The sequence below is a fragment of the Betta splendens genome, chromosome 13 (genome assembly GCF_900634795.4).
Source record: "Betta splendens chromosome 13, fBetSpl5.4, whole genome shotgun sequence".
Lineage (NCBI taxonomy): Eukaryota > Metazoa > Chordata > Actinopteri > Anabantiformes > Osphronemidae > Betta > Betta splendens.
This window is the reverse complement of record NC_040893.2, coordinates 12,535,090-12,556,558: the sequence shown is the minus strand read 5'-3', so window position 1 is coordinate 12,556,558 and position 21,469 is coordinate 12,535,090. Positions and strand designations below refer to the sequence as shown.

The 21,469-nt window shown below is 48.6% G+C and overlaps 1 protein-coding gene across 9 annotated transcripts in view; it reads right to left on the bottom strand.

Moving 5' to 3' along the window:
• dscamb (Down syndrome cell adhesion molecule b) overlaps positions 1 to 21,469 on the bottom strand; it is an 80,830-nt gene that overhangs the window by 50,533 nt on the left and 8,828 nt on the right. For 8 of the 9 annotated variants that reach the window (XM_055514243.1, XM_055514245.1, XM_029171277.3 and 5 more), the window contains 2 exons: positions 8,885 to 9,202; positions 8,665 to 8,811 (listed from right to left, as the gene is read on the bottom strand). In XM_055514243.1, coding sequence (XP_055370218.1) covers positions 8,665 to 8,811; positions 8,885 to 9,202 — 465 coding nt within the window. Of the gene's footprint in view, positions 1 to 8,664; positions 8,812 to 8,884; positions 9,203 to 20,034; positions 21,014 to 21,469 lie in introns of those variants that run through there. The other variant, XM_055514246.1, reaches the window with a different exon arrangement.

Sequence of the window (21,469 nt, the reverse complement as noted above, 5' to 3'; positions counted from 1 at the left end):
AAACACACAATTTCCAGACAGCTTGTTCCCATTAATGGCTCCTCGACGCATCTATATGGGTTTCATTTTAAAGAACTCCGATTATGAGTTATCCTGGATTATTCAAAGAGCCCCGTGCACAAACACTTATCAGTTTCATTTCTTTGTCCTCCCAGTGATATTCATGCCAAATCCCACAGTGCCATATCTTTGCGCACAGCTGGCAAGTGTAACTAAAGGATTATGCAAGCAGCTTCTACAAGCAAATAGATTTCTCCCCACTTCAGAGGGAGCTGCCGGTTGTGCGGCGCCTATCTGTCCACCGGGCGCGCACCACGACGCGTCTCCCCGCTCTCCGCGTTGCCGCTTGTTTCAAGGCTGCATCTCGGGGAGGAGAGAAACAAAACAAGCACAGAACCAGCAGGTTTCACATTCATAGCGCCGCGCCATAGGACGACTCAGCGGCCGTCTGTCACCCGGCTGAAGGCGGCGGTGAGGGATGCGGCGCCCTCGCGTCTGCATTCAGGTGTCGCTGTTGTTGTTTTTTTTAGAAAATGGCTGCTGAAACAGAAAGGCAGCTGCGCTTCGCCTGAGCCAGACGGTCAAAGCGCGTGATTGGACAAGGGTGCAGCCGCCCCTAACGAACCAATTAGCATGGGGAACCTGATTAGACAAACACCGATCAGCATCCCTGGGTCTATGACCAAAAACCGGCCGTGCAGCGTCGTGGGAAAACGCCCGCGCTTTCATACTTCCTGTGCGCAAATGACCTCCGAAGGTTTCTTTCCTACACGAGGTCCCGAAGAAGCGTTCCCTACCGGAGCCGCTTCTGATTCTCGGCGTGGCCTTCCTGTTGTCCCAGAGGGAGATGTGTATTAATTAGCATTGATCTGGAGCAAGAAAACACAGGGCAGATTGGGACAGCTCCAAGGCTATCGCAGACGCGGGAGCTTAGTCGAAACGCAGCGCGGAATACATTTACATTTTACATAGGAGGCAGCTAACTGACATGCCGATATGTGGAGCAATGCGCCGTGGGAGGAGGAAGACTTCCAGGGGGGATCGTCCCCACACGCAGACGTGAAGCAGCCATTTTTCGAGGTTGGTTTCACAGGCGGTGCACCTTTTTCTCCGCTCTTTGCTTCTACCTCACTAACTGCATTGACCGTTTTTCCTCCATAATGACGCCAGCGCTGTAATGTAAGTGTTTCTAGATCAGCAGCCCTAATCGCAGGCCCAGAAAGCATTCCATCGCTTCTTGCTGAGCCGGCGAGGCCTCCGTGAGTCGTTAGGCTCCAAACAGCTGTGAACGCCTGATTATGCACGCAGAAGTGTATCATTAGATTTAAAAAGACCGTTGGCAATATCTAATTCTGATGGACGTCCAGCGTGCGTGGATCGCCTCCGTCTCATCTGTTTTCCTATACGTTTTCACATCCATCACGTTCTACATTAAGGTTTGTTTTTCAGTTCCACAAAATTGTTTCCAAATTTGTGCAATAAATTTTCTGCTGTTTCATCGTCATCATAACGTCACCTAAGAGGCTCAGTCTGTGATTTCTGTAACGTAGGCTTGTTGAGCCCATAGGTGCATGGAGGTGGGAAAGGCTGCAAGGCTCATGTTGATTCAGCAGAAAAAAATTCACGGGCCAGTTATTAGAAGCCTAAAATAACAGTCCATATTCAGAAAGGCCTAAATTGTGGATTAAAATATATATATTTTTATTTTGAACCCACGATTCCCAGACAGCTAATTTAATAACTGATGAATAATTTGTCAGTGTCCATTTGCTTTATTCTGTCCTAAACTGGGTAAACCCGACCCGCCTCGTGTTTGGCTGGAAAGACATTTGAAGCCGTCTCGGTCTTGACTAAGAACAATCTCATGTGCACCAAGATCCTATTGTCGAGCAAAGACACGCGAGGAAGAAAAGGGGCAGAACGGGAGAGAAGCAGAGTTTGGCTGCAAGAAACAGACAACAATTACACTTGCCCTAGGAGGCCGAGGGAACCTGACCACGTTGCCATGGCAACTCAAGTACAGCAGAAAGTAACAGGAAAATCTATTCAGACTGAGCTTATCTCTCTCCCTCTCATTTCTTTCTCTTTTCACAAGCGCGACAAAGCTCCCGCCGCTCGGAATGGCGTTTTAACTACAGCTGGGTTGATATACAATCAGAAATAAACACAGTGCTGTTTTCTTTTATTCCCCTTAAACGACGAATGTCGACTGTGGAAAGACACACCTCTGAAATCATATGAAAGGAAGACACGAAGGCGCTAGAACAAAAGAGAAATCATCCTCTGTCTCGGGGCACGCGGCTCGCTCCCGCTCCTTCCCGCCCCCCCTCGCTCCATCCTCTTCACTTGCTCCAGCGGAGGGGCAACAGCAGCTGCGCGCAGGTGATAAGCGCGTGCAGCGACGGGCGCTGGGCTCTGATTGGCCGGCCCTACTCCCACGCTGATGTGAAGATTACGGGCTGCGTCTGTCAAAAGGCCACTCGGCTCGCGCTTGTCACCGCGTGACGTCAAACGGGTTCGACCGGGCTCGCGGGCGGGAGCGGAGCCGGGGCGTCGCGTGGCGCCGCGTCTCCCCCTCGTACTTAAGACGCTGCAGCGACATTGGCGAACGGATCAAACACGGAAAGGATAAGGCGCGTCTTTGAACACGCCCTCGCGTGAACATACGTCGGCGGCTCTAATCATCTGCGGGCGGTCCGGCCGCCGCTTAGATCTTAGTCACTGCACCGTGGCAAGGTGAGGCCAAAGACGGGCTGTGTTCTCAACGCTCGCGCCACAGAATGGGCCTGGAAAAAAAGTAACAGCACGCGATGCTGCACACGTTGAGGTCCAGCTGTAGTAATATAATATTTTATAATTTAACAGTTGTCTAATATTAATATTTGGCAGCTATAATATTGGATTTAATCAATTCATAATTGTGGTGGTAAATAAGAAGTAAAGGCAACATCTAACGTCTTTCAATCATAACATACAGTATTGTGAGTGTTTTGTGATAAAAATACTCCATTAGATCTCTCTGTGTAGCGGAGGTGTCCAGCAGTTGTGCCACAACGATCATGTCTAATCAGTATTACAGATGCCCAGCATGGGGCCACAGGCGCCGTGGCTCTGTGTGAAAGTTTAAAGAGGCTCAATGTGACTTATTGTATTTCTCCAGATTTACCACCCAGCGAGCAGAATAAGACCATGTAATAATCCTTGATTGGATGGACGACTTGAGAGAGGAAACAAAATGGAGTAAAAAAAAAAAAAATCCTTCTTAGGTCAGCCGAGCGATTTGCGTTATTAAGTGCCTCTTTTTCTCTAATCAGTCACTTCTAAGATGGGATCAGACACTGTTGCATTATGGCATCTGATTGAGCCTCCGTTTCCCCAGCGAACATATGCGCCGCTCCGCCGCGAACCGCGCCACCTGTCACCGACGCGCGCACACACGCGAACACGGGGGCTTTGCACCTACGCACACGCGGCCGTCCGGCGGCTCACGTCCACGGAGTTTATAAACAGAAATTAGTTGCGTGTTTCCGGCTGTAATTAGCTCGCGCCGCGCTAATCACTAATCCGCGCTCTGGCCTGGCGCCAGGCCGGTTCTGGCCCGGCTCCAGTCCAGAAGGTCTGGCAGGGTCCGGCACCGTTACGCTCGCATACGCGGTAACACATTCACTTCTACCGTTACTCAGTGTCTACACCTGTGCGGTCCTAATTTTACTCCTTCAGGCTACAAAGTGCACAGGGACCCCATAAAACTCTAAAACACTGTGAGGACATTAGCGTAAATCAGCTGCTCGCAGTCCGCTGACAGCGCACTCCACCAAAACGCTGCTTCAAATACAGCGCCGGTCTTCAAACCGCGTGGAAAACAAAGGGGCATCCCCATCACCGGGAGCCAAATTGCCTATTAAAGATGAGAGCGTGTTCAGTCTCCCAAAGCTCTCAGCCATCACCACCCCAATCATTCCCTGCCTAAACAGCCTAATGGCTGCCATATTGTTAGTGTTTATTAGAAAACACGGGTGGACGAGTGCCCGCTTCAACAGTTGTTGATTTTGCCTGCCCGTATGGAGAATCAGCTGGGAATCACAGCCGCGGTGCCAGAACGCTGTCTGCTGTTCAGTCTCCCGTCACTAAACAGATTGCTCTATTGTTTCACGTGCATAACGATGAGGATGTCGGCACACGCCTTAATATAATACAGAAGATAAAACGCCAGACAAATGAAAGCGCCAACAGCGCCGAATCTCTTCTGATACTTGGACTTCACACGATTGTTCTACTGATGCAGTATAAAAGGGAATAACAGAGCACGGGAGGAGTGGAATTAGCATTTGATTTCGGCAGAAACTCGAAGTTGGCTCTGCGGCTGCTGAGCCAGAAGGACACTCCAAAGATGACCTTAGGTTTAAGATGCTTTTGGGAAGCCGAGGCCAAGATCGATTTCCCTCCATCCCTGTCTCAGTAACCCTTCTATCGATTCTTATCAAATATGTATCACGTCCTCAAGCCTGCGCCGCGGCGAAGACTTCAAAAAGCCAGAGCTCAAACAGAAAGTCAAAGGAGAGCCGGGTTTTCTTCTTCTTCTTCTTCTTTTTAAAATGGCATTCCTCGTAGCTGCAGGGTGATAAGGAACGAATGCGAGACCACAAACACAGACCTCATCAAAGGGAAACATAATCAGGTGTTTTGAAAACCCACAACACGTGTGTTTTTAACGTAACACTGCAGAAATATACAGTGACGCTTTGAAAGAAACAGTGAGACACATCCCCCCAAACTACTTCAACCTCCCCTCTCACTAAAAGGGTCCTTTCCCAATTCCCCAATCTCCCCTTGTTCCAAATGCACAAAAAGCATCCTTCAACTCACGTTCCCATAATTCTCTGTGGCAGCAGCGTGATTAATGCACACATCTATTGATTTTATTTTTTTTCTTTTTTTTTTTTATTCAGGACTTGAACCCTCCACCCCTGAAGACACCTCCCCCCAAAACGTTTTGTTGCCTGGAATCTTCACACGTTCGGTACGAGCGTGCGTTTGAACGGGAGGGAACCGGGCCGCACGCGGCCGCTCCGAGGCGGCCGCGTGCGCGCGGACGGGGAGACGGGGTGCGGTGAAAGGCAAGGGTCAGCACTTCACTAACTGCTGATCTGTGAGAGGAGGAGGGGGGCGGGGGGGGGGGGGGGGGGCAAAGCGACGGGCTGTGTTGGTTTCATATGGCTTCGCTGCAGGATGGGCGGAGCAGCGTGCGCGAGGAGAAAAAAGCGACACGCACACACACGCGCGCACACACACGCACACGTAGATGCGCACACACACGCACACGAGTCCGCGGGTCGCGCGGCACCACCGGCGCGCGGTTATTAGCATCCGGAGCTTCCTCCCGACTTTGCGGCGCCCCTGCCCGAGCCGTGACCCATTTTCCCGCCCTCCAACAACAAGATCAACAAACGGTGTTGGTGCGAGACGCAGAGGCAGGAAAATGGAGAGAGAGAGAGGGATGGAGAAGGAGGCAGAGTGAGGGAGGAGTAAAGCCTGTGGTGAACATGACACAGCCTCCCTTCAGCGCCTCGCCCATTCTCCTCCTCATCTCCACTCATCTGGCTTCCTTCCCCTTTAATCTGCCCTGTCCTCCTCTGCATCCCTTCACCCCTTCGTTCCTCCCGATCTCATTCCCGCCGCCGTGCCCTCCTCTCAAGGTTGGCCTGACTTTGGGCGTGTTGGATTTACAGCCTGCCTCTCGGTGCCCTCACTGTCAATCCTGGTGAGAAATGGAGGCGGTGGCGCGTCACCGGCATGATAAATCCCCCGTCCTGTAAACCCGGCGCCTACAGTTGCCCCTTTAAAGACATCCTTAACATTTCCGCCACCGAGCTGGTGGCTGGTTAAGACTGTGATTCTATTAGTAGGCAAACTGTTTAATTAGCTTCTATAAGCACTTACTGGAGCCCATGAGAGCGGAGTGAGCAGAATGTGCGATCGCACGGCCGCTCGCGTCGCTTAAATGCTAAACGCGGGAAATATATCAAGATGCTGCGAGTGGGGGCCGGACCTATTTGCATAAAACAAATAAAACCAGCATTTCCCACACAGGAGGAAATTGACGGGAGCGCCGTGCCAAGCGGGTTATGCAATAACAGGAGGGGAGAGGAGGCCGCTCGTGGAGGAGGAGGAGGAGGAGGAGGAGAGGTCTCCTCCATCTCCAGCCGAATCTCCAGGGAACATCTCCACCTGTGATTCTGGTTCCCTCTCCTCCATCCATCACCAGCCCCCGTGTCCCCCTCCTCCTCTGTCCTCCACCACAGGAACATACAGGCTGCATGTTGGACGCTGGCGTCCTGACACCGGATGAAGGAGCCTCGGCCTGATTGCAGACAGCCGGTTATCTAATGTCAGCCAATCAAATATAAGAGTTCAAAGAGGAGCTTTTTGTTACTAAGCTCAGCCTCACTGACACTGGGTTCCTTCTTTATCAACATACCAATTGTGATCATTATCAGACCAGATGGATCAATACAAGTGTGTATCACTCAAGTGTCTCCATCAATACTGTACATTATAAAATAAACAAAAGGTGGATGAAAAAACACAACACATGCGTCCATCGTATGAAGTCCTGGCATCGAGGACGCAGCTCAACTCGTCCCCCTCTCGCTCCACTTCGTCCCCGTCTCTTTCATCTCTGTGCCGATTGTTTATCAGAAGCGGCGAGGAGGCGATCGGAGACGGACGCCTGAAAAGCTCCCGCTGCGAGGCCTATTTTAAATTCATGACGGGTTAATGGTATGTTAGTGGCAACGTTAGGACCCAGCGAGCCTGCGTCGGCCTCATTCACATTGAAAACAGGCTGCTTCAAATGACTACTGAGCAGTCCTCATTCTAAGAGGTAATTCATATTATAATTAACTTTTCAATCACAGCTGATTAATTAAGACAGGCCCTGCTCTGTAATTATGCATCTATTTTTTCGTGATTCGCTGGATATTCAGAGAGTTTGCAGCCCGTGATTTCAGTGCGTTTACTGATCTTCCTGATGTTAAACAAACAGAACCAGGCGGCAAATAGGAATCAGTGATCAAAGATACATTTGAAATAATCTGTGAGAGTTGTATTGTGTTTCCAGCACTAGGACCCAACTGATTATTTGGCCTTCACTGAGAGAAATACATGAGCCTCGTCTGTTCCTCCATCTCGCTCACGTTCTGATGCACAAGTGCGCTTGACGTTACGGTTCCCAACAAAGACCTAAGATTAATAATTCAGCGTGACTGCGGGAGAGCTTTATTTTGTGTCCACTGAGACCGAGTCTTCTTTCATGAAAAATTGAAAATAAATAAATAAATAAATAAGAAACCCAGTAGGAGCTGGAGAAGACGCCAGCCGACCGGGCCGGGTCAAAGTGCCTCCAGGTCCCGGTGTCGAACCGCGTCCTTCTCCCCCCGGCTCCTGGAGTCAACCCCACGTTCTCCAGAACGGCGCGAGGCCGACCCGCTCATGCATCAGAATCTGCCATCAAATATTCATCACAGAACAGCAGTGATTTTGACCGTGTGCTCATGCTTCTGACTGCCCTCGCCTGCTGCAGCGCCCGTCGGAGTAAACACGGACAATCCGATATTATTGTTCTCGCAAAGGTTTGCAGAAACTCTGAACAACACAATATAGTCCATGAAAACAGATTTTTGTCACACCTGGACAATCAATTACAAAATCCTTGGAAAAAAGATTGCACCATATGTAAAAAGCAGTTTCTGTAGAAGTTTAATTTCTTTGCATTTTACAGTATCTCCTACATTTTCATCAACCTGACCCATCCATGGTTGCGATGTAGAGATATCACAAAGCCTTTTATCTTCATAATGGACCTTTCACAGCCACAGTTGAGATAAACGCCATCTCTGAGTCTTGCCTACATGATTAATTTCATTTGCGGAGCGTAATCGTATCCGCGTGCCGCGTACGCGCCCGCTCCCCGGCTTGCAGCAGGGAAGTGGAGTAACCTCCAGTAAATAAGTCGCTGGCATGGATCAGAAGACACATCTTCATGCTTGAGCGGACGCATTTAAAATGCCACCAAAACACCGTCCCAGATTCTGCCCTCAGTCAAATGACATCAAGTGCTCACTTACAGGTCCCCGAACGCCCCGGTACGAAGCGAAATCAGCCAGCGGGCAGCGCGCGGAGCAATCAGAGAGATAAGCATCCCATTTAACTTGAGTAAAAATCCAAGCCACGCGCTGTTCTGGTGTCTGGCGTTATCACGCTGTGCCGCTGGATTGAAACAACGAGGGTAACTAGGTCAATGATGCTATGTAAATTGTTCCACTTTACCCCTTGCTGGAGTAAAAATGGAGTCGGCTGAGGTGCGGCGTGTGCGTGGGGAGAGACGCTGGCTGATTCAATGTGACAGTCATCAACATCCTGCGGCCGGCGAGAGGACCGAGCTCCGCGGAGCGGCAGAGCCCCGGCAATGGCGGCGGGCGCGACGGTAAACAGGTAGATGATGACTCAGAGTCAACCAGGACAAAGTGTGTGTGTGTGTGTGTGTGTGTGTGTGTGTGTGTGTGTGTGTGTGTGTGTGTGTGTGTGTGTGTGTGTGTGTGTGTGTGTGTGTGTGTGTGTGTGCGTGTGTGTGTGTGCGTGTAAATAACTAATAAGCTGTCCTACCTGAGCTGAGTGAAACCGTGTCCTTCTCCCATGACACTACAGTGACGTAGGCCTCCACAGAAGCCGGGATAATGCACTTGAAGACAGCTACGCTGCCTCTCATGGCCTTCTGGTCGGCCACTCGAACTGTGTAGGGTTCCCGTGACACTGCGAAGAGCACGAGCCAGCGTTTAGTCACACTCCAACGTTCATGTGATCTACTACCAATTTGGTCACTCACCGGCCTTGATGTGGACATCCTGACTCCTGATCTTGCCAGACGGGTTCTCGGCAGTGCAGTAGTACGTGTTGTCGTGGATCAGCTTGCTGAAGCTGGACGGCAGGAAGTTGAAGATCTGCAGGGTGCCGTTGGGGAGGACGTGGCGGATGCTCGGCACATCGTAGATCTCCTCGCCGGTAGCCAGGTACCAGCGCTGCGTGGCCGGCTGCGCACCCGCAGCGGGACAGGGCACCGAGGTCCCTGTGGTGCTGGCAAATACTACCTCTTGCAAAGATGCATTGACAAAGTATAAGCTGGAATGTAGGTCTTCACTGAAAACTGGAAAGAGAGGAAAGAACACAGGACGTTTCCTGTTACTGTGTTGCATTTTATCATCACGCTATAATATGATGAAATCCTGTGTGGAAAGCACGCGGCACTCGTTTGTCGGTGCTAATGAGGAGGACTCGTTCAAAATTAGCAGCACGCAGGAGATCGATGCAGCGGCATTTGTGTTGACATATTGGAGCTCTGGACGTTTGCGCCATTTGTGAACTAAGTGTTACAGAATGTGAAATTCTGGTTTTAATTTGAGACCCTAATATCCAGTTCCACCTGCTGTTCAAGGACCAACATACTTACAGTATGTGGAAATTAATTCCAAACAAACAAATAATTCACCATGATACGCTGATCTCAACACCATCACTTTCTTCAAGCATCTATGCGTTTCCCTACAGTACATGCAGTGGCTGCTTGCCTCTGTGCTCTGATTCCTACATTAAACGCTAACAGAGCACATTCTCGACTCGCTGCCGTGAAGAACTGTTTATTATTTCCATCTATAAACTGATGCAGCTCTGGCTCTGCACATGAGTCATACATTTACTATGCATGTTTCTAGTAGATAAAATAAATGATCATACATCAATTAAGGCTTCATATACAGTGCTGCTCATTTAATTCTCACTCTGATGAACACTATTATTATGAGGGATTTTCTGGGTCAAATGGTTTAAGCTTATAAAGGAAGAAGCTCTGAGAGGAGGAACCTTTGAATACTCTCCTGTACAGTGTATTCGTCAGAAAGTTTTAGCCAGTTTGAGATGTGCTGGGATAGCGTGTTGGGTTCTTAGCGGGTCTGTGGCACCAGCCAAGATGAAAATAATACATCAAAGTCATATTAAATTCAGATTCATTCTCTTTTTTTCCAGCTGGCACAGGGAGTATCAATCTTCTCAGGGCTCTGTTGATAATACCGACTGCAGCCACGGATGTGGGGGGGGGGGTCCAAAACCCCACCTGTTCATGAACAGTGCTCAAGGTTAGTACGAAGGAGAAACGCTTTGAAATCACTCGTGTCTGTATTTTTTCAAACACGGCCTTTATCGATGCTGCGTCTCGCAGGCATTTTCATTGGCGGTAAACACTCATTCTGGAAGCGTTCAGGAAGAAACGAGGCGAAAAAACACTTGAAGCTACAGTGACACGCAAAACTGGCACACAAGGATTTCTGCAAATACACTTTTGCTACTTAGTTAATTGATGCTTTGACCAATTCAAAGCTACAATAGCAAATGGCAGGAGAGAAGTAGATCAAAGAAACGAGGGGTTGCTTGGAAAGCTGCTATTCTGTCCAAGCATCAGAGAGATTGGATTAGGATTTATGTCATGACTGTTTTGATATTCATCTATTTCCTATATGAAACTATATGAGAGCAACTCAATTCAGACTGCCTGAGTGAGAGCAGGACTGATTTAATTAAAAAAAGAAATGCACTCTGGTGGAAGGGTGCATATCATTGCACTATTGGTTTTCCTAAATGACTGATCTCAGGATCCAAAGCCCAAATAGTCCAGACTGTCCCAGATTTCACACAGAGCATCATGTCATGGACCAAATTATCTAAGAGTAAATCTACAATTGGCTTCATTCTTCGAGAGCTCAATCATAAAGGCTGTTTGTGCAGTGCAACAAGCTATTCGCCCTTCTTTAAGCTCCATTTTTGGTCCCCACCAACTACAAAATACGAACGTTAGGTTAGGATTCACTGATCTGTCTTTTTTTCTAATAACTCTGCTTCTAGCTTCTCTGCATTAGCATCTTAGCCTTTACATAATGGGATGCTCCACTACAATACATTACATAACAGCACAGTGCTGTAAATACAGTACAGTATGTGTTGTACAGTAGCTGCCTGGCAAACAACCTCAAACCTAAGCAAACTATTTATATCGTTTGTACCAGAGGACGTCTGGAGCCGTTAGGGCTCATCATATATGCACTGACTGTTAGGTATTTAACAGGAGGACAATAGCACCTGTGGTACTGGATCGTCACCACACTGTGATCCCTCACACAGCAGAGCTGATCAGCAGACAGGCTCAACCAACCATGGCCGTGTGCTTTCTGAGTCGCTGGGGCGCTTCCTTTAAGTAAATGTGCAATCACTGCCGATGGGAGCGAGCGGCAGGTGAAGACGATTACACTAACTGGCTTTGTCGAATCACAAAGAGGAACTTCTCATTATCACATTATTTTCTATCTCTCTTCCTGTCTTCAGCTGACACATTTTCATGGACGCTGCACCCGGGTGGTTTTCATTCTCTCGTGTACCTGTTTACTGCCGCCCGTGCAGCCACCGGCTGGTTTCACACTCTGACATGGGAGGAACAGAGAGCAGGGGAGAGCAAACAAGAGGCAAAGGGGGAATCGGAGAGACAGCGGGATTGATCCAGCTCCTGTGTTTCAGGGGGCACTCGCGTTGCGTCTGTTGAGCACAGCCATTGTCTGAGTTGTCATCGGCGCTACGGCGGAGGGGGGGTCAGGGGGTCTCGGCAGCGTGGCACCGGGCCCTTCGCTGTGACAACGTGACAGCAGGAACCCTGGGTAATTAAAGCAGATTTCTGCTCTGTGGCCTCAGGGCAAGTCTGGCTGGGATGTGGAGATCACACCTGGACTCACGGCAGCCAAACAGCAATTTTCCACCTTAACAAATTCCCAATTCCACTCTGCGGGTGTAGGAATTGTGGCACTGTGGTGATGTATTCACTCCTAAAGCTGAAACTTGACCTTAGCCAAATTCGAAATGCACTGTACACCGTGGGTATAAGCATTCACCTCCCTTTAATCTGATTAAAAGGGTGTAAAATCATATTTCACCAGAGTAAATTTAGCTGTAGATCAAAGCCCATTAAACAGAAAGCAGCGTCTGGTAGCGAGCGGCTCCGAGACGCGCGGGCGACAAGCGCTCGGACCCGGGCGGCCCCGTGTGAGTAAGCATTCCCACTGATCTCCTCTGCCCACGGGCGATACACCATGCATGGAAGTTAAATGACTGTCTTCCAATTTGCTCTCATGAATATTAAGCAGTGCTGTGACAGTGGAAAGGGCTGGCGCTACGCGGGCTGCTGATCCACTCTGACAGATCTGTCCTCTGATGTCTAGGAGGGGCGGGCGGCGCTAACGCGAGGCCCCCGCAGCAGACGAGGCTCCCGCTCCCCGCTCTATTTTCATGCCTTAAATGGGCCAGAGTGGCTGCCTGTCTCATCAAGGGGAAGCCAGAGACCCTGGACTGCTTCTCACTAAGTAAAACTGAGCGATAAAGACATTGATGTCTAAATTATGCCGCCGCCGCTGATGAGTGCATGAGAGAGGATCTGATGAGAGATTATGGCGCGGCAAAATATAGCAGCTCCCTCTGCTGCTGCTGATGATGAACACAAACCTCCGCTAGTATAAATCCAATATTTATACGCAAGTACGCAAGAAGCAGAGGAAACATATGTTTATATTGAAGTAAATAAGACAAAGATTGCGTTTAAAGGAACCCTTAGATTCATCATATATTTATACTGTAGTAGGTTTCATCACCCAAACAGATGCTTTTGCAATTAGAAGGAACTCATCAGACTACTTCAAATTTCAACACCTGCGATCTTTTGTTCTAAATTAAGATTATTTTCTGAATTTTACCGAGAACCGAGTGCAGCACGGAGCTGTTATTGCTCCTCAACCTAATTAAGGCGCATAAAAGCCACGTATTTATAGAAAACTAATGCTAATCCTTTTGACAAACAGCGCGAGGCAAACATATTTATAAATGTGCTTTATGGATGATTCAGTCTAGAGAGGTGCAGATGTGGAGCCGGCTGGTTAAACTGCATGAATACGCACTGACCATGAGCTGTTCACGCAAATGTTTTCCAATTTATTAATTAATAACCTAAAAAGTGTAGCACAGTAACGAGTATGAGGCCATTGTGTCGTGTTGTTTTTTTAGAATGATACAGGTCAAATGGGACTCAAACCAAGCCCCTCGTGCTCCCACTGCGAGAACTAACAGACACGTCAGAACTGTTGAATGCCCAGGATTAAGCACTGTTGCACTCAGGCTCTGATTGAAGCTGCGTTTTGTTGTGGTCAGCCCTCTCCCTAATCTAATAGCACGTGCAGTTATGACATTATGACACCGTGTATTTTGGAAGATGAGTCAGTTCTGGCATTGACACCGGCCCGGTTCCACCGATGAGCCACGAACATCAGAATCTTCCATGCTTTAATATTCTCTACTATTACACTAAACCACGTCTGATTGAGACTTGAGTGGATCTAATTGAATCACTTCCAGGCTAATCTAATGGCCGGCGTGCATCATCTCTCTTCATAACGCGATTAAGCAGCAGCGGCCTTGTCGTACAGATGCTCGTTGGCAGCGGCCGCGTCTCACGCCGGACAGCCAACCTCATTACGTCGTCGGACATTAGGGTTAGGGGCCGTCACAAAAGTGCGCGGACGGCGTCTCCACCCGCATGCCAGCGAAGGCAACGCAAGCCGGACAAGCTGGTACCTGACAGACAGCCGCTCACTCCCTTACTGTACGTTAGTGATATTATTATTATTATTATTGTTACTACCAACATGAGCACACTCCCCGCTAATCTCCTCCAGCTAATAATGTCCTTACGTGGCCTTCGCAGCCTTTTAACGGGACTTCGCCGTTCCCGTTTTGTCCGGCAGACGTCTGTGACCGGCAGCTGGTGAAGTGTGTTAATGTTGATGTCACAGCAGCTGGCTGCTCTCATCCTGTTAGCTCTGCCTGCCTCTATCGCCCCCCCCTCACTCCTCCGCCTCCTCCTCCTCCTCCTTTAAAGCTGCTGCTACTGCTGCGTGCCATGCTCATTTTAATACTCCAGACTCATTTGACCGTCTTTATGGACTTATCATATTAAACATTTATCGCAGCCATTTCCCTAAACCAAGCATGTTTATTCAACACTTAAGGGACCACAGCGCAGCTCCTTCCAGCAACCCCCCCCCCCCCTGCTCCCCCCGTCCCTCCGCCCCATCCCTCCGCCCTGCCCCCCGCAACATACACACATCCTTATTTTCTCCTTTTTCTTGTTTCTCTCCTCCTCCTGCACCCCCCCAACCCCCCGGCTTGCTGTATTACCACTCGTCCTCTCGATGTATCACTGCGTGAATAAGGATAAGGGGTATTTTTGTACAGTTCCTCCTCTGTGCTCTCCTCTCCGGTCATCCTTCCCTCTAGCCGCCTCTGGGTCGTGGGGTGGGGGGGTGGGGGTGGGGTGGGGTGGGGGGGGGGGGGGCACTCGGGTTGTGTGAAGCCAAGCAGCGAGACACAAATGTATTCTGAGCATTTAGTGCTTTGGATGAAATGAGTTTTAATTTAATCATCTGATCAAACACTAATTAGCATAATCACTTGTGGGGATGAATGGTCTAGATAGAGAGACACAGAGCAACACATAATAGACCTCATCCTGGCAACAGTCTACAGGGACACTTAGCAACGTGTAAACAGCTATATGCTCCTGAAAACCCATCGTGACTCCAATTCCATCAACGCTTCTTCCCATGCAAAATAATGGATTTGCTGTCAGACTGCTCTGCAGCAGCCAGGCCCTGTGCCCTATTTGATGCTGGACGGTGATTTCACTGCAGCATCCCACCTTGGTTTGAGGAGGGTCTGGGAATTCTAGGAATACCACAAAGTGCCAAGGATATTGACAATGCACTCACACGGGGCTGAGGGATCGATGAGTGGCTGGAAGGACATAAATCAGACACCTCTGGCTCCGCTCCATGTCACAGCATAGCCTACCGACTCAGCTTCCCCAATTAAGTGCACACACCCAGTAAAGTTTGCATCCAGGAAAACACCAACTTACACATATCTTACAGACATGCACACTCTCTCTTACGCCCCACGTCACGTCCAACAACACAATAGTGTGTTAAATATAGCCGCCGCTAACTTGGTCTTAAGTCTTAGCATCTGTGCCACTTTTAAAAATAAAAAGCAGTGTTGAGAAACCGAGCTGGAGCCTCTTGTCTTTCTGTCCCCCTGTCTGTCCAACTTTGCCCCCCCACCTCCATTATCCTTTAGCCCACTTTAGCATTTACACTGCGGCGCGTCTCTAGAAGAGGCAGACGACGAAGCGCGTCCATGAAAATGTGGAGGCCGCTCAAAGACAAACAGCGACAGACATGTTAGTGAGATACAGCACACCGGCCACATGCATCACGGCCCGGACGGAGACGCGGGGATCAATTCAGCCTTGAGCCTCGGAGAGTGTCGAGTTCAAAGCCGGGCGGAGGTATGTGGAGGACTGGATTAAGAGCCAGTATTTATGAGGTCCAGCCTGAATGTTTGTCTTGGTGGGTGATGGATAGCAAACTCATCACACCTCCGCCACCTGTCTTCCACAATGAACAAACGCTCTGGGGTGCAACAACAATGGGCCTACAGCCACACAGCACAGGGGAGATAAGACTTAATATTTCATTTCTTTAACACAAACGATGGCTAGGCTCAAAATGTCGACACCTGAGACCTTATAAATTGTGCGTCCAGCTACACAACAAGCATCTTTTAGTTGGAGTTAAGGAATTAGCCAGTGTTGACTTGAAGGGTGTTGTGCTGTATGTCTTACTAAAGCTTGGTTCAAGGTAAACATGGCATGAGGGCGACTACTTGCAAAAGCTCAAATAGGATTACACACAAATAAACTGCTGTTTGTAATGATGGAGAACGAAACGAATTTCCTACGCACAAATGACACGTAATAAAAGGTGATTCAACCAAGACAGGAGGAGCCTAGGATCAGATCACCACTGTTACTCAGATGAAAATTAAATAGTTACATCACAATATTAGTAAAATGATAAACAAGGTTGCAAAGTTATATTATCATCCCCTAATGCAACAGAACATCATGCTCAGGATATCTTTAAAATTAGTCAATACTGTACATCTCAAATGTAGCTTTAATTTTTACACGTTTCCATATTTTGACAATAACAGCTCAGCACAGATGAGCATCCATCTTGACTTAGTCTGTTTTAAAGCTTTTACACCCGTCCCTCTGCTATAGCACCTGCAGTAATATAACATGTCACTTTGACAGGTGCTGAGTGAATTAAAAACATCCTCTCTGCTGAGAACCCTGTCTGAGAGGGAAACCCCCGCCAGATGTACTACAACCTCGCTATGCACGCATGATCAAACACCTACATCTGGGTGCTGAGGGCTGCGCCGCTCTTCCCTGCAGATGCTAAATGATATCGTTAGCATTTTAATGCAAGAGACATTTACACGCGGGCCTGCGCAATTACACCTCTTGATTCAGTGGAATCCAGACAGACACAGTGTGATCAGTAATTAGATTTTACATTGGGTGAAATGCTGCGCGCGCACACACACACACACACACACACACACACACACACACACACACACACACACACACACACACACACACTCCAGTCACCAAAGCTGGCTCCTAATTAGAGAGCTAGACAGGCTTGAGGAGGTACAGTACAGTAGAGTAGCCCTCATTATACAGCTAGGATGTATGAACTAGGGGATATCTATTATGATCACACATCAGGGTATCCATTACCCAACATTAGCAGGCCTTTCAGCTGGAATCACACACGGAGTTCTGAATGTGACCCAACAAACACTCATAACGCGCACAAGTGAGCGGGAGCTCCGTGGGTTTGTAAACTTAATTTGGCCCATTAGATATTCATATCGGAGTAAAACTGCACGAGATGATCTATCGCTTGACTGTACGCTACGTGTTTTCGCGGGCTAATTTCATTTCACAAGCTGCGATAATGCTCCAGCAAGCGAGCCTAATTGGTAATTAGTAAACACACTAATAGCTGAGAATGCCGCTGGAAGGCTGGCCGGGTTTCCCGCCTGCGCCCGACGGAGCGTGGCCGCGGGTGAAGGCGGCGCGGACGCGACGGGCGCCGCGCGCCGCGCGTCTCCATCAGCCGGCGCTCGACCTCCGCCGCCTTCGCCTTTGCTCTAAAGCGCCTAGCGTTTAAGCTGGCTAAGAACGCGGGGTCATGTGCTAACTGCTAACTGGTGTTAGCTATTTACTGTCCTATAAGCTACACTGGGCTACACGCTCTCCTAGCGCTGAAGAGGCTCACAGCTAATTAAGATCCACCTTTGATGGCGCACCCTCGTCGTTTCTCCGTAAATGTTGAATTCTGGGTAAAAGTGGCCCGTGCGCGTCGCCGCATCGGCCTCCTGCAGAGACTGCGCTGGGCTTCGTCTCTTCTATCTTTGCAGAGAGGATTTGAATAAGCGAGTTTAGCTCGCTGTGGTTTTGCCCAGGGGCAGCTTTCAGGCACAGATATTTAATATGTTTCCTCTGCTGCACTGATGACTGAATTCATAGATTCACACTTTGATACAAGAAATAGGACCAGCATGAGGTTTTAAATACACAAAATAAATACGCCGCTGGCTGTTGAACGCGCGTAAACGCTTGATGCCAGAATAGATGTCGCGGTGCAGCTGTGCATCCATATTGTAGGTGTTTGTACATTAGTTGCTGGGCTCATTAGACCGACATGCTGTACTTAACGTCTGAAACGGCCACAGTGCAATATGGAAAAGAACCACAAAAAGCCCTGAAGTCAGCACAGGGCCTCGTGACTGAATGCTATTAGCTTCCACCAAGTGTTCCCGCCACCTCCGTTCACAACAGGAGCCCAATTGCCCAAATCCCCCACTCTACAGACAGGCCTTTCTGGAGTCTGCCATTTTGTAGTGACGTCCGACGTACAGCATCGCTACAGCCGCCGCACCGGACAACACAGGAAGACGTAAACAACCGTCGTCTTCTCTGTATTTTTCCACCAGGCTCCAACGCGACCTATAGTTTCCCACCCCGTGTGGTGTGGAGTGAATGAGTGAACGCTTTCGGACGCAGCCCCTAACACCCATTAAGGAGGTTACCATAGAGACAGGCCAGTGAGCATGTGATAGGCCCAACTCTGAAACAGCAAGATTTGTCTGGAATTCAATTGCCGTGCTGGCTTCAATCTACAAGGTCATTCATTCACTCCGCCGACGCCTGCTCGGCCGATGAACACCTCATTTTCATGATAATCACAGAAAAGGGTCCGGCTGCCGAGGACAAAGTCACGCGGCGCGTCTCCCGTACAGTGATGGCGGCGTCAGACGAGTGTGACAACACGAACGGCAACGCGCTTAAAAAAGGGAAAAATAAAGATGGCGAGCGCAAAGTGTGGCGCCGTCGCCGCCTTAATCCCTATCAGCAGTTTGCCACAGGCCTCCTCAATAATCCCTTATGCAATAAACGGACACAATCTCGCCCGGCAGTTGATCTAATGTCAGAGTCAGATGATTATGATTAATGAGGATTCCTTATTGTCCCTTTATGAGTTTCAGCACAAGCTGGGCTGAGGGAGATACCATTTTATATGGAGTCCGTGTCAATAGACGCCAGCGACCGAGGGTTGCCTCAGCACTGAAGAACCGACGGCACACATACAAAAATCCAATGCGAAGCCTTTTTTATCAACGCGACCAGAAGGGAAAACCCATTTTGGGGACACACCATATCATTATTGATGCTTTCAGGCGCATTCATACCTGTAAGACCCCTCTTCCCCAATTTGTGCTCTGTAAATTAGGCTTTTCGTGGTTTCGATATGTGGCCAATGTGTATCGTATTACAGTGATTTTTTTTTTTTACACGTTGCCATTTTCTTTCCTTCTCCATGTTCGTCTCTCCCTCTTTCTTCGCCTGTTTTCGTACACACCCAGTCAGCCATAATCCCTCCCTGTAGAAGGGATTCTGGCCAATAAGTGAATGCAATAAACTGTATCAATTTTCTGCTATTGATTATAGATACACTATATGTGCACGACGGCAGCCGCATGCATGTACCAGCGCAAATACACAAGTGTGCATAAAAACACAAGCAACCAAATCTGGGCGTTTGAATGAAGAAAGAGGAAGTCAGCCACGCGAACACAGCATTCATTTCATCTTTTACCTTTTTTATGATAAAATTTCCTGTAACATTTTGACCTCTGTGGAATATGTCAACGGCAGCACTTGTTTGTTTTTGACTGCCACGTAAACCTCTAATGCTAATTTTCTTCCTATAAACTACATTTAAAGATAAATGACAAAGGTTCATTCAGATTTCAGACTTAAATTTGATTTAGATTTATCAACTAGACCTTTTAACACAAGAGAATATTTTTCATGTGATATGTTAAAAATAAAAAAAAATAAGGATTATTGTTTCTTAAATATGTGAATAAATGAGCTGTTTTAACATATTATATCCATTTGGTTCATTAAGAACTTAAAGAAAATAGGTTCAATGTAGAGGAGGGGGAAAGGGTTAAACCAAATGTCCATTATATCAAATACGTCACTTATTACTAAGGGCCACAGTGGAACAAGGTTGTGTTAGGAAAAGTGACATAGGACTCAAATAAAGCAGAAACAAATAATGCAAATTAAAACTAGAAGCTATAAAATCACACCCGACACACAATTTACCTAATCAATCAAATACGGGATCACACAAACAGAATTTCCCCGGTTATTTTTTTCTGGCTCAGCGCGTATATATGTGCAGGCCAGACGTGTGTCTGAGGGCTGTGTTAGGATTTAGAACCCAATTCAAGCCTCGCCCGTCTCTCCCCTTCTATCAAGGGTGTCAGCCTTTTGACAAGCATATAAAATCCATTTCATGTGGGTCACAGGTGACCTCCATCCTCCCTCTACAGTCACTTAGCCGTCCTACCACTACCAGCCATTTGCCTTCTGCAATAGGTAATGAGCACTTATACAAAACTTACCATTCAAGATGCTCTGGAAAAAGATAAAAGCCAATATCCACATGCCCTGCTCCGTTCAATCCCCCCAAGCTATGCTTTCTCTTCTTCCTCCGACCGGTGCCTCCCTGGGTTTCTCTCCTGTGCGCTTGGAGTGAGGTTAAACATTTGCCACTCTTCTTGAAGCAAACCGGTCTAAGTCTCTACTTTTAAATATCTCCTTCCTACTTTTGGTGGCGCTCAGGTTTTCCCTCTGAGCCCGTGCGCGCCTGGGCATAAATGAGGCTCGGTGATTGTCTTGAGGAGAGCGGTGCTCAGACTCTCCTCCTGCGCTGTACGCGAGTTGCTCGCGTCTTCCGCCTGCGATTCAGAGGGATGCTGGAGGGGTGAAGCCCAGGTGTGCGTGATGCTGAGTCAGAGCCGGGTGCGAGCGGTCCCCGAAACAAAAAGAAAAACGAATGCCTCAACTGACCGAACTAAATGTTGAAAAAAAAATGTCAGAAACTCCGATTTCCTAAATAACAGAATGACCGGCGGATCATCCTTCGCAGGAAAAAAAAACAAGTAAAATTTTAGAAAATTAAAATAATATTAAAATAGCAAAGAAGCAAACACGGGGTGAGGCTCGTTGAATAAGAACGTAAAACGGGCTTTTTTTCTGAGACTCCAAAGTCAGATCATCTTCATCGCCTCTGTGCGTCCAGCAAGAGGCGAGCAAGCGCATCTTCCCCGCTGCCGCTCTCTAAACGCACCACATTGACTCTCTGAGCGTTACACAGAATAACCCTCTCCCCTGCCCCTGCAGACGCTTTAATTCCTCATTGCCTTAAAGGAGCAGAGGCGGCTACCGGTTGGTCCTGAGGGCAAGGTACCAGTGTAGGTGAACGTGCGGGAGCGCGCGCCGAGTGGGGAATTTGCATTAAGGAAATGAGCCGCACCTGACGCACAGCGGCGCCCGGGATGAGATTTTACGCACGGAAATGCGCACGGCTCAAAGAGAAAAGCGCTGTCTGCTGGTGCGCAGGTGAACTCGGAACACCGCATCGAGTCTGGCTCGAACGAAGCCAGTGGGGAGGGGGGGGGGGGTTGTTTTTATTGTGCACAAAAAAAACAGATGGGAGTTCCTTGCGCTAATGAAAACCTGCGAGGACGTCCGCAAACGCGCATTACCTGTTCGTTTAAACGCACGAACGCGCGAGGAAAAGACGGGGTTAATGACGTTTCATTTCAAATGGATCGACGCAAAACCTACAACTAGGAAGACGAGAGCTACACTTTGACGCAGAAAATAGAGGTTTAAATTGAAGCCTCCCCCACCCCAAGGGCGAGCGCGCGCGCGCACGCACGCACACGCGCGCACACACACGCACACACTCAGCAACACCACCCCTCCATTTTAATGGCTGCCTTGAAGTCAAGGGTGTAGTATAGTAGGCTGTGGCAGCCTGTGGGCCTGTCC